General features: G+C 37.6%; 1 protein-coding gene across 29 annotated transcripts in view; it reads left to right on the top strand.

Annotated features, from left to right (window-relative positions):
• The window catches only part of DGKI (diacylglycerol kinase iota), a 496,276-nt gene that overhangs the window by 229,312 nt on the left and 253,266 nt on the right, over positions 1-13,698 (top strand). For 15 of the 29 annotated variants that reach the window (XR_010159013.1, XR_010159015.1, XR_010159014.1 and 12 more), the window contains 4 exons: positions 193-309; positions 10,087-10,209; positions 10,479-10,553; positions 11,048-11,146. Coding sequence is in view for 25 of the 29 variants with exons in the window: in XM_063815623.1 (XP_063671693.1) it covers positions 193-309; positions 10,087-10,209; positions 10,479-10,553; positions 11,048-11,146 (414 nt within the window). In the remaining 4 variants the exon portion in view is untranslated. The remainder of the gene's footprint in view (positions 1-192; positions 310-10,086; positions 10,210-10,478; positions 10,554-11,047; positions 11,147-13,698) is intronic. The other 14 variants (XM_063815636.1, XM_016958209.4, XM_054655222.2 and 11 more) reach the window with 4 other exon arrangements.

Below are 13,698 nucleotides of genomic sequence, written 5' to 3'. Positions count from 1 at the left end.
GGCTGGGTGGTGATGAGAAAAGCATGTCCTCAGTCCTCAGTGTGTGCCCATGTGTGCATGTGTGCATGCATATGTATTTTTGTGCATGTAATGAGTGTGTGTGTGTGTGTGTGCACGTGTACATATTTATCCCTTCTTGCTGCAGCATTACTCTTTGACCAGAATTGTTTACTGGCTTATTTTTCTCTTCAGTTTCACAATAAGGTGACCTGCTTCATGCTGCATCACATTGAAGAACCCTGCTCCCTGGGGGCTCATGCTGCTGTTATTGTCCCGCCCACTTGGATCATTAAGGTGAAGAAACCTCAGGTAACTGCCAGGACTCTGGTGCTGCTGGGCCAGTGCAGAGAAAAATGAACTGCTGCTTCGTGCTTTTCTCCCCAGACTAGTCTTTGGGTTCCTATGACCTCAGTTCACTCATCCCCAAGGCCCTGTGCTTAGCTTCCGCAGTTCATCCCATTGGCCCATCTCTTTCCCACTTTGGGCTCTCTCATGGAACCAGCCTCCCCATCCTAATGAATTCAAAGTTCTGGAGCAGGAATGTTGCCTCCTCATTCATGTGCTAATGATATTCTCTTTGATAGGTGCTCTTCCAAGTTTCATTGAGTACTAGTGGTGGGTATAGCTGATGCTTATACAACTCTGTTCTCTTCCAGCCTGGGCATTCCCAGAGGGTCAGTGTGAGGGCAAACTGTGCAGGCTTCATGGTTTGGTTAAGATTCCTGCCACTTCCAACCTGGAAGGCAGACCATGAATCATGACCTTCCTGAATACACAGGCCTGCTTAGAGAGTGACATTTGTTTTTTTCTTAAGGCAAAGTAGAATTTATTCTCTTAATATCTAATCTCATTCTGTGTTCTCCCCAGTGCACTTCCTGTCCTTGTGAGTATCCACCTCAGTATTCAGGGAAACCTTAGTGGTTTCTTGACAAGGTTGTAATCTTTGAAATAAAATGTTTCTGCCTTTGTACTATACATCCTTGACAGTTAGCTTCAAGTTATGGGATGGCAGATTTTTAATGCTATGGGAAGAGAGACTATACCTCCCTTAGGGTGCAGGTACTGTAGGAAGACTTATCAAATGCAATACCTTTAAATGATATGGTGGTCCTACTTCCTGTGGTCTCCAGACTCATCATGTGATTCATTGTCATTGACTCAGGTTTATTTAAAAACTGGTGGATCAGGGATACTGTTTTGCTTTCTGTGTTTTATATAAAGTTTAGACTCTGTTGATGAGTAATGTTTACGAATAAAATTATAGTCTATGGAAGCCCTTGGGATATTTTTTTCCAGAGGCAAGTATAGTGTCTACATATTAAAAAATGAGGAGCCTAGTGCTTCATTTTATATTTTAGAACCAAATGCCAAGATATGTTAAATGAGTTACCCAAGGTGATAAAACAAATTATATATAGTATTACTATTTGAAATTCAAGTGTACTGAATTCCAGTTTTTATTTTTAAATCTCTTTAACATTTCTACTTAAAAATTTTTTTTTTCTAAAATTTGGTAATCTCTCCAAGGCTTTACATTAAACATTCATTCAGTTAAATCCACATCTTTCCATTGAAAACCTCGATTGTATCAGGAAGGCTAGTAGGCATTGCGATAAAATACGTGATCCTTACTCTTAAGAGTCTTGTTATGAAGTGGGGGGGGGGCTTCATGAAGAAGATGGGATTTGTTCTGCTTTGTAAAAATGGGTGAGATTTAGGTCTGTGGAGTAGAGAGAGAGTAGCAGGCAGGAGAATGGCACACAGGCATGAGTACTGTGTCCAAAATTATATCCGTGGAACTGTGAGTCTAGTTTGACCGAAGTGCAGGGTTTATGCAGAGGGTGTGTGGGAGATGAACATACAATTGCTCAGGCCTGACTGTGGAGGAATTTTTTTTTTTTTTTTTATAACCGTGAACTTTATCCTGAAGTAGCAGCAGAGTTCCTTTTAAGCAAAGGAATGATAGAGTAAAAAACAAAAACAAAAACAAACAAACAAACAAATATATATATAGTATTTTAGAAAGAAACAAGTAGCAAGAGTGTGTAAAATAGCCTAGTGGTATGGGAATTTGGAAGTCCGCAGACACACTAGTTAGGAAAATCAGGAGATAATACCAGTTTGTAGGGAAATTGCAAAGTTTACTCTTCTAAACCTTAAGAAACCCTTTTTGTTATGGAAATTTTCAAGCAAATGAAGAAAAAGATTATAATGAATCCTCTAGCCATCAACTTTTCTGCCATTCTTTTTCATGTGTCTCCTGCTACTTCATATTTTCATTTTATGAATTACCTTTTTCTTTTGAGATTCACATGCAGCTGTGAGAAGCAATACAGAGGAATCACTTGCACCCTTCCAAAATTTCCTCTCATGGTAACATCTTGCAGTATTACAGTACAAAATCACAACCAGGATATTGACCTTGATTCAGTCAAGATACAGAACATTCCATCCCCAGGAGCATCCCTGGTGGTCCCTTGTCAGGAGTCATATCCATTTCCTCCTGGCCTCACCCCATCTACCCCATCTTCTTGGAAGTGGAATCCCCCTACTTTTTCTTTAACTAGAGTATTTTAAAACAAACATTAGACAGCATACCACTTAGTCTGTAAACACTTCATTATGCTTCTGTAAAAGATAGCATTAAAAAAATCCAAATGCCATTATCTCAGTCATGTTAATAATCCCTTAAAATTTTTTCCTGTTGTCTAAAATATATCTTTTTTTACTGTTTTTCAAGTCAGGATCCAAAGTTCACAACTGCCTTTTGTTGACGTAGTTCTTAAGCTTCCCTTAGTATAGAACAATACCCCCTGTTATTTGTCAGGCCACTTACCCGTTGATGAAATTGGGTCACTTTACCCATAGGATTTCCCATATTTTGATTTTGGCTGATTCTTACCATGTTTCCAAATTATTTCTCTTATTGCCCATATTTCTTGTAAACTAATATTTAGACACAGAGACTCAATTATATTTAGGTTTAATTTTTTTTTTTTTTTTTTTTGGTAAAAGGGATACACTGGCAGTACATTGCCATCACAGGAAGAGGATATCAGCCATTTCACTCTCAGTGATGCTAAGATCAATCAGTGGGTTCAGGAACTGTCATCCTAATCTGTCTATCATAAAGTTCACCATCAGCTTGTCATCTATTGTTATCTATCAAAGAGTTTTGCCAAAGTCTGTTATTGCATTAGGGGTTGCCAAGGAGTCGTTTTCCAATTTTCACTCTTTTTAGCTATGATTTTTAGAAAAGAGACCTTTCCTTCATCCCAACAAATACATGACAAACGTTTGAGTATTTGCCTTTATTTGTAAGTTTTCAGAATAATAAGCTGATGCCTTAGCAACCCTTATAGGATGTAGTAGTGGTTGTTTTTTTGGAGAGTATCATTACAAAATTACTTAATTATGTTTTTATGTATTATGTGTTTTTCAATACGTTGTCATCATTCTTCTTCTTATGTTTATATTGTTTCATCTCCAACCATTGGAACCTCTTCCACATGGTGTCTGTCTCCATTTGTTATGAGCCATGAGGTTTTGAGAGCTTCCTTGGTTTTAGGAACAATACCATGTCCCAGGATCATTTAATGCATTTCCTGTCCATACCTGGAATCAGAGTCTTGGTTCTTTCTCTAGAGTCTTGGTTACTTTTAATGGGATATGGGATTTATAGCTCACAGTCTGGATGCACAGTCCAAATTCATTATTCAACATGTGCCTTTTTATTACCGTCTATGATTCAGGACAATGTAGTAATAATAATAGTAAGAAGAGCTAACATTTATATGTGTTAGGAAAGTTTTCAGTATTTTACATTCAGTATCTTATTTTATCGTCATAGTATCCTATGAGCAGGTATCCTGTTATTCTTACTCTATATCTGAGGATTGTGAGGCACAGAGAAGTCAAATAAATTACCCAGGGTCATATAGTTATTAAATAGTTTGAGATGGGACTTGGACCCAGGAATTTTGATTCCAAAAAACAAGCTCTTATTGGTATGCCACACTGCCTCACTATCTTTCTGTAGCCAGCCTTGCTGAATCAGATGTTTTAAAAATTTTAGTAGTCTTTTCTTTAGTGGGCTTCAAAGCCATCAAGTAAGTTAACCAATGAACCATAGTCTATTTAAAAGCTGAGGTATGGTGAGCTTGTGGGGACAATGCAGCAGTGGTTAAGAGCTTTCTGACTTTTGAGCCAATACCACCTGGGCCCATAATAACCTTGCTGTAGCCACGTAACTAATTTGTGTAATACCGAACAATTAAACTCTTCTATTGAAACTCTTCGACACCAATGTTAAATTCTATAGACATAAAAAAACCACGAGGAAGAAAACAAGGAGAAAAGTCATTGTGTCTGTGATCTGTTCATAGATGACAGTAAAAACTATAGTTTGTAGTGTGTGGATCATGGGTGGCAAGTTTTAGCCATGATTTGGAGGTCAATATATTAGAGAATTCATTTAAGACATTGGGAAGTGACTAACGGAAAATTTGGAACATAGGTGGAGAATAGCAGAGTAAAATGTTTTTCCAAATTTGAGGATACACACACACACACACACACACACACACACACACACATATACATATACACATATATGTATATGTATCTATATTCTATCATACTGCTTCAAAATAAATAATAGAGAAGATGTTCTTAATTGAATTCAGTTCATGTTAATTTAACTACATTCAGAGATGCTATTGTATACAGTAGGAGGTCCAAAGATGAATCCACCGTGATCCATTTCCACAAAGAGTATACTCAACAGTGGGGAATATAGCTAGAACTATCTAAGTCACTGGGCAGAGTGTTTGTGGATTTTGAAAAATTCAGCTGTGTGTAAATCCTTAATAAAAGAGTGCCTCCTACTATCTCGGAAGGTTTGCTTTTTGGTCAGTATGCATCTTTGGGAGAAACACACAAAGGATGGTGAGAGGAAGGGGCCAGACAGGTTGGTTGAATCAGCCATGGTCAGCATGCAAGGTGGCCTATCTATCCAAGGTGGAGAGTGGTCAGTGCTACCTAAGATGTATAAACACAGTGTGAATATGAAGCAGTACGGAGCATTTTCGGTCATGGGGATCAGGGTAAGCTAAATAGAAAATATGCCATTTGTGGTAGGCCTTAAAGGATGTAGGCAGTGTCAGTGAAACAAGGGCTGAGAAGGACAGTAAAAGTTGATAGAACTTACTGAGAACAGTTAAGATGGATCTTTAAATAAAGTCAGCTTTATTTGGGATATTTCTGTCTAAACAAATGACTAGAGAGGAGGAGTAAAGGAAATCTATTTCAGTGTATCATGGTCAGGAGACATGGTTTATAAAGAGTTGGAATTAAACCGCATATTTCATTTTTACTCCACGAGCAACTGTGGAATTGGCAGCTCTGTGAAACCTTGATGCTAAAGGGAGTGAGGGCTGCTTGGGTAATTTGCTAGGTTTCATCACCTCATTATTTAGAGAGATGAAGAAGTTATTTTGTAGTAATAAAAAGGTAATGGAAGATAGATGATTTTAAATAACTAAAATGAAAACCCCAAATTTAAGAATCAAGCCTGGATCTGTTGATATATTTGAAGTCCAAGTTATATTTAAAGTTACAAATGTCAGTGTTTCTCTTTCGGACTGAAAATATTACTAGACAATATTTTGATTGGACAGGCAAGTTAAAGATGTTCAAATACCAGTGCATATACTTGGAGCTGAGGGATTGAGACTTACGTGAATTTTCTGTGGGGTCAAGTTGTAGAAGACCACAGTTGAGAAAGCTTTTACAAAACTTATGTATCATGAGATGACATCATTTGAAAAAATATTTTGTACTTGGTCCCCTAAATTTTCCAAACTGTCACTTTTTTGTAACTTTCTCATGAATCTCACTGGGCTGCTCCTATCTTCTAAAAAGAATATAAAATGGATCCTCCATTCTCTTTCCTTAATATAGCCTGTTGTGACTTCATAGTACTGAGTGGGAACAAGCTGGTTTCTTTGAAAGAATGATAGTGCTCAATCTTTTATTGTTTAGTTTGTAGTAACATGAGTAATATATAAATATGCTCCCTGTAAAAATTAAACATCTCAGATAAGAGAGTCTCCTTTCACCAGCATTTAAAATGATAAGCATCTCCGCTGTCTCTTCCTATGATATATGCAGAGTTTTTACTGTTCATTTACATGCATGGAAACGCACCCACAGAAGAAATACAGAACCACTTCGAGTGTAAGGGTGTGTGTTTTTAATAAATAATTCTTCACATACTGCTTTAAAACTTGCCTTTCTTAGTAAAAAAAGATTCTTGGGGAAAAGTCTGTTATTATATGTAGACTTAACTCATTATTTAAATTGCTGTATGTATCCCATGCTGTGGATATATCCCAGTTTATTGATCCATCTGCCTACTGGTGGATAGTTATATTGTTTCTAATGTTCTACTTATAAACAATGCTGCATTCATTTCTTCATAGCCCTGTATGAGCTTTCTTCATAATAGTCCCCCTTTTTTTGGTTTATCTCTTCTGGTTAGATAATCTTCTTAAAATACTGGGAACCCATGAAATGTAATAGCTAATTTTGTGCAACGACCAATAATATCCTGTAAATTAGCCTCCAAATTGCCTGAACCATTTCCTTTGGTGAATTCTAAAGCTTCATTAGTACTTGTGATTTAGTCAAATAGGCCTGGTTGGAGCTGTTGGGACCCTGTCTGTAACTTTTGGAATAAGTTTTCTTTATCCTTCTGCCTGCCCATCCTCAGAGCAGCCTTTGTTCCCTGGCACAATGGGAGCCCAGCAGAGTAAGAATGCGCTTCAATAGACTAAGTCCATTACTCTCTCTCCTACTGTCTACCAGAGTTTTGTCCAGTATATGATCAGGGGGAGACTTTATTTGGGATGACAAAGAGAGAACAGATCTCTTCTCTTGGGATCTGTTATTATAACCAGTCATTTGTGATCTTATAACCTGGAAAAATCCCTGAAGATTAATAAGAGGTAGTTAAGTTTCAGTCACAGTTGAGTGATTTACCCATAACTATTTCTTAATAGCCCAGCAAGGAGTCATAAGCATAGTCAGGATTTTATTGGTAGGATTATTTCTGTGGCAAGGTAAAATTATCCTGGTATGAAGTACAGGAAAACAAAAAGCCTTTTTATTTAGGTCTTTAACAAAAGAGCAGGCACAGAATGTCTAGGGGGCGACTGCTGTTGGAATCAGAAGAATGCAAAAATCCAAGTGAGGGTACAGCATTTCACTGTGTTTTTAGTGTTGATCTTGCAAAGCGAATGCTTTTATCACCGAGTTAGCTGCCCTTGATATAATAGAGATGATTTGTTTTGGAACATAGGACAAGTGTTACAGGTTTCTTGCATATATCACCAACGATTCTACACAGTAACTTCTTGACATAATTTTAACCTTCTCGAAAAGCGTGCTTTTTTGTTTAACTCTCTCAACAACAATGACCCAGGCAGGATAAGCGATCCTGTAGATTACCAAGAGTAGGTGATTTATTTCATCGTGGTCAAAACATATACAAATCTGCCTTCACACCCATCTGTTCCTAGAGGTAGAGATAGATACATATTTATACAAAATAGAGATATGTATTTATACAAAAATAGAAGGGAGCCATGGGATTTTTGAGGTATGCTGTGAAATTCCTACTATTTATCTTTTGTGTTTGACTATCCGTAGGGCTGTAAGCTTACTCAGAGCTCACATAGATGCGTCCAGGTACTGTAAGTCAACCACTGTGCTTGGTCTCTGCCCTGTTCTTGTTCTGTGAAGTGAAGAAGGCCTCAGATGCATTTGGTTTGGTGAGGCTAGAAGCACTTGTATTTGCTACCTCTGTGTTACAAAAAAAAAAAAAAAAGCCCGTTTTGTGTGTCTGTTCCCTATAAGAATTGAGTTCTTTGCCTGCTCTGTTTTCAGACATCAAGCCTTACTTTAATGTGTTTTTCTAACTCTGTGCTCCCCATACGTGCTTGATCATCAAAATCACCTGAAATACTGTGAGTTCTATGATCAGACAAGTTTAGGAAACAATCTTAGCCTGATGCGTTAGATGTGTCTCTTGGAGTTTAATTGCTGACATCCTGTCAAGGACCCAGGTCCATAGCATGTTCCTGCAAGCACTTGGTGTCTGGCATTGCTCTTGGCAGTAAATGAATTAAAACTACAAATAAGTTAGAAGGCAAGCATTCACTTCCCAAGGATCCTCAGTAAATGCTGTGAATTATAGGAATATTTGTTCATTATTTCAACAATGATTCGAGTTTACACTATGTGCCAGGAATTTGTGCTTGGTGCTGGGGACACACAGCTGAGAATGAGGCATTATTTAGAATGAGCTAACATTTACCGAAGTGCTCATGGTGGGATGAATACCCAGCTAACTGCTTCACGTACCTTTGCTGGTTATAACTTCATAACTGTCCTGTGCGGTGGGTAGTGTCACCATCATTTTAAAATTAAGAAACTGTTATTTCAGAAGTTTGACTGACTTGGCCAAGGTCACTGATCTCATAACAGGGAGATTCAGAGTCCATACCAGACGTATATTCCTGTCTCTGTTCATCTTCTGCTTAACACAATCTATGTGTCTCCTCACTTTCCTCTTTCTACTGCCATCACTCTGTGATAGAGTTGCCTGGTAAACTTTTAAAAAGTATCCTTGCCTGGGCTTTACCCCAAACAGATGAAAGAATAGTTGATGGGGCCCGGGCATGAGCATTTTTCAAAACTCTCTGGGTGATGCCAATGTGTAGAGATGGTTGAGAAGCATTTAGAGCATTGTTAATTGACACCAAATACATACTGTTCCTGCCAGCCTCGTGGTTTCTAGCATTCTTCTTAGATCATTTGGCTGCTTAAATGATTAATGATTCCAAATCACTTTTCTTCCCTTTTAAACAAACAGAAATCTATCAAAATATAACAAATACTTTCATAATGCAAAATATTCCTCAGTGAGGGACATGATAAAAGACCCATTTAACTGAGAATTTAGAAACTCGAAGATCTATTTTCAGGGGGAAGTAGAGTCAACAGTGAGTGATGAGGAATGACCTGGGGTCTAGAGCACCCATGAGCTCCTCGATCTCTCTTTTCCTGCTGTGACTCTGAGATCCTGAGATCTTTTAATCTGATGGGAAAGAAAACCTTGGGACAGATGGTAGTTCTTGAAAATTTACCTCATCCGCGGTGAACACAGGTCATGTATCAACTTATTTTTTTTCCCAAATCCAAGTCAAAGTAAAATAAAAGCTAAATAGGAGCTTACTAATTTGGATGACTTAGTATATATACTTTATACTAAAGATTAGTTTGAATGCTCAAAGAAAAAAGAATACATTAAAAAGTAGAAGAATAGACATTTGCATTTCTTGAGGCTGTTTGACAACTTAAACAATGCATGCATATATACTTATATAAACTTTTAATTTAAGAATTCTGTGTTTCTTGCTGCCAACACTTTGTTAAACATCTATTATATGGTCAGTAATATCTTGCCTTTTAAAGATAGCAGTCTAATTAATCATTGACTCTCCACTAATTAAATCTGTTTTTATCTTGTCTTCAATCAGTGGGTTGTGACTGATCCCTATGACAGGTTCTTCTCAAAGCATCTATATCAAATATTAAGAGAAAATGGTTAGTTGAAGTAGTCACAATATTGTGGTCTATAAAATTTCTAGAAAGAGAAAGACAAGGAAAGTAAATTTGGGGGTCACTGTATTTCAACAAGTTTGAGGCACCTCTATAAGAAGAAAAAAATCAAGGCTACCAGGGGAGGGAAAACTTTTTAAACCATTAGGTCTTTAGACAGAGAAAGAAAGAACAATGACTTCCATCCCACTGTCATAGTGATTTAAGGTGAGTATTATCTTTGCATTTTACATGTCAGACAACTGATAGGACAGTTGGATCATAAATTTCGAGTAGGGTCAAGAGTCACTTTATGACTATTACTAGAAAAGATCATTACCAAAAGAGTAAACTAAGAAAAAAAAAACAAAAAAGAAAAATAAAAACATGAAAAATGGCCTCCTTTTTTACATTTCCACATAGGTGATCTCCATACGAGGAGATGAACTTGAACTTGGTTGGGCGGGAGACGAACCTGGTTGGGCGGGAGACTGGAGCCCCTCAGAGAATTTGGGATTCTTCCATTTTTACTGGGAGGGTTGGCAGGTATAACATGTGTTGTTATGTGAGTCCATGAGAGCCTCTGGGGTTCTTACTCCCTGCCTCTCCGTGTGGTGGAGAGTCAGTCGCTTACTCTGAAGCACTCGACTGATTTCTGTCTGTGGCTTACCCATGAACAGTGGCTTGGAAGTGTGAAAGCATGAGAAGCATGCAGTGGAACAGCATGCGCTGCCGTCATCTTCTACTTGGTTCTGCATGGGAAAGCTCCTGGGCTGGCTGCCTCTGAGCTCAGGCATTTCTCTCTCTCCCTACAGAACTCCCTGAAGGCTTCAAATCGGAAGAAGAAGAGAACAAGCTTTAAAAGAAAAGCCAGTAAAAGAGGGATGGAAGTAAGTGTTTCAGAGTTTTATTCTGAGGAATTTCCACTTTCTTTCCATAGTCTACTCTGTCCTATGAGATCTGGTCCAAGTTGATTTTTCTGATCTGTCTTGTACTACTGCTTTCTCCTCACTACACTCTAACCACAATAGGATTCTTTCTGTTCTTAAAAAAAAAAAAAAAAAAAAACACTCAAAACTAACCTCTGCGCGTGCCTGGAAATGTTATCCCCAAGATGATGATGATGAAGATCAAAGCTAATATTTCTGGAATATTTGGAGTTTACAGAGTAAAATAAAAAGCCTGGCTTAATTCTCTGGAGCAAATGATAACTTGAGATACTTTCTTCCAAGCCTTACATGGAAGTCGTGTTAAGAGTCAGCCCTGGGAAACAAAATGTACTATTGGGGTGGTAGTGGTGGTGGTGGTTTTCCACCTCCCTTGCCTTGGGGTTGCCTTTCAAGCCATGGATGTGTATCCTAACAGTGCTGATTGCTTCTTTCAGCAGGAAAACAAAGGTCGTCCTTTTGTGATAAAACCCATCTCTTCTCCTCTCATGAAACCCTTGCTTGTATTTGTGAATCCCAAGAGTGGAGGCAACCAGGTGAGTAATTTTTCATGATTTTCAACTTTGAAGTTTTGATAATTTCTTGACGACACAACTCTCACTGCCAATTAAAATAGTACCACTAGGATCCCAAGCTTTGGAAGACACCGGTTTCTCAGGAACAAGGTTATTGTTTCTCTGATAGCTTTACACATTACAGGGCTGGGCAAAACCTAGATGTTCTATAATTTATCTGTGTGCTTCCATATAAGACTATAACAGAGGCACTTAAGAAACCTAACTACTGACTTTTTCCTTACAGATTTTCAAGAAAGGATATTCTAGAATTTCTCTTAGTTCGTATGTTTCAGGATTCCTCAGTTCTTATAGTTAGGAGGCCCTTTATCAACTTCTTTTTATTTCTTTCTATTGCAATTTAGATACAACTACTTTCATCCCTATCCTCAGAGAAGAAAAAAGGATGATTCATGAGCCATGATAATCCCTACCAAATACCACCAAAATTATAGAAAATATCAACTTCTTAAGGTTTCGCTTGGTCCTAGCCCAAATCCAATAGTACAGATACTTATCTCATTTGAGAATAAAGAAATTGACTTAGAAAAGTTAAGTCTAAAGGCATGCCTAGAGTGACACTGCTCTATAAAGGACAGAATTCGTTCTTGAATCCTGGTCTTTGTCTCTTCATCCAATTATCTTCCCACTCTCTGAGGCTTCTTATCAATACTCTTCTATGGGCTCTAATTTTCTGTTATTTTCTTCTGAGTTTGGATGAGAAAATATTTTCTTTATCCACGAAGTATATATTTTACATTTTGAGACAAGATTCCTTCAAGTTTTACAATAAACAACTGGAGATTTGAAACCCTTTAGTCATCCCATATAAGGAAGGTAAGTTGTATAATTAGGATTGACCCACTGGTCCAAGATGATGTTCTTATTACTAAAGACAATGGGCATTGTCCAGAATGTATTAATTACAACAAAACTTCTCTTATGGGAGCTTATGATTTAAATGAAATACTATTCTTCCTTTCATCTCTGCCTTCAAAATTCTCAAAAACTTGATATGGTAAAAATGTGTATTAACATTTTGGAGAACAAGGAAAAGAAATTTGTGTAAGCAAAGCAACCATTTGTTTTCAAGTCCTGCATTTTTGAGTTGCTGAGAGATCTTCATGGAGTAATGATGGCAATTCTAAGACATCATTAGAGGGGGACCTAGACATGGGTTTCCTTGAAATGAGGTTTAATTTTCCCTGAACAATACCCACTCTCTTGGGCTAGTATCCCTATGTTCTATCAAAGGTTAGAGATGCAGTTGGGAACCCTGAAACATGGAAATGTAATTGGTTCCATGATTTTGGCCACCTGAGCATCACATATTAATTAGTTTCAAATATATTTTGTCATGAAAGTCCACATATAAGATGCATTTATTAAATCATTATAAGCTCTCTTTCCTAGGGCGCACAGAGGCTAGTAAGTTATCTATTTCTTTAAGGAGCTGATGATCCTGTTAAGACATAGCCTGTTCCTATTCCAGTCTATGTGTAAATTATTAATGACGGGGACTTCAGAGATTATCTAATATTGCTTCCTATTTCACTAAATAGAAAAGAGAGATCAAGGAAGCTTAAAATGAATTTTCTAAAGACATCTTGTAAATGACACAAAAGGAACAAATGGAAAATAATTTAAGCAACATTAACTGCATGCGACTTCTAAATTGAGTGGCTCAGACTGCAGTGCTATGATATTTCAGAGGTAAGCAGTGACTTGGGAGTGATAAGGAAATGGTGTCATGGACATGGCTGAAATCAAAGATGGGCACTACTTAGTTATGCAGAGGAGAGAAGACTGGAAGGTCTGTCCTTTTCCTGCTCTTTACTGTGGCAGATTCCTGTTCAGCAAATTCTTGTTCATCCTTCAAGGCTCAGTGGTGCCTTTCTGAACCATTTCTTGAGATCAATCATCCTGTCCACTATGCCCCGATAGCCCTTGGTACACACTTGCATGATATGAACAGTAACATAACTGCTCTATGTGCGTCTTCACTGTTGGGGTACAGGTCCACCATTGAATCTGTGATTTCTAGAACACGGCACATAGTTAAATAATTGTATAATAGGATTAGAAGAACAGATGTCATGATGCTGATTATTCATTTTGAGGACAATATGATGAGTGGTGCATGCATATTAAGTTATTGGAAATGTGATTAAAGATTAGAATGATCCTATGGAATCATGTCTTCAAGAAACAGGATACTTCAGGTTGAAGACTTTGGATTTATGCAATGGAAACTAGTTTTTTTGCTGTTTAAAATATTTTAGTTTAAAAAATCTTTTGGCTTTTGAACAGAGGAATAATATGGTAGAATTTAATGTGCATATGATTCAGATGGGAATTGTGCTAAAATGCAGATTCTGCTTCAGTAAGTTGGGGTGGGCCCTAAGATGCTGCATTCGTAACAAGCTCGCAGGTGCTGAGACTGCTGCTCAGAGAACCATACTATGGTTAGCAGGGGCTTACTGTGATAAATAGAAAAATAGATATTTTTTGTTAAATATTGAGTTTTGCCTTTT

The sequence above is a fragment of the Pan troglodytes genome, chromosome 6, assembly GCF_028858775.2.
Source record: "Pan troglodytes isolate AG18354 chromosome 6, NHGRI_mPanTro3-v2.0_pri, whole genome shotgun sequence".
NCBI classification, from domain to species: domain Eukaryota; kingdom Metazoa; phylum Chordata; class Mammalia; order Primates; family Hominidae; genus Pan; species Pan troglodytes.
The sequence above is the reverse complement of the archived record's forward strand: the minus strand, read 5'-3'. Positions and strand labels throughout refer to the sequence as shown.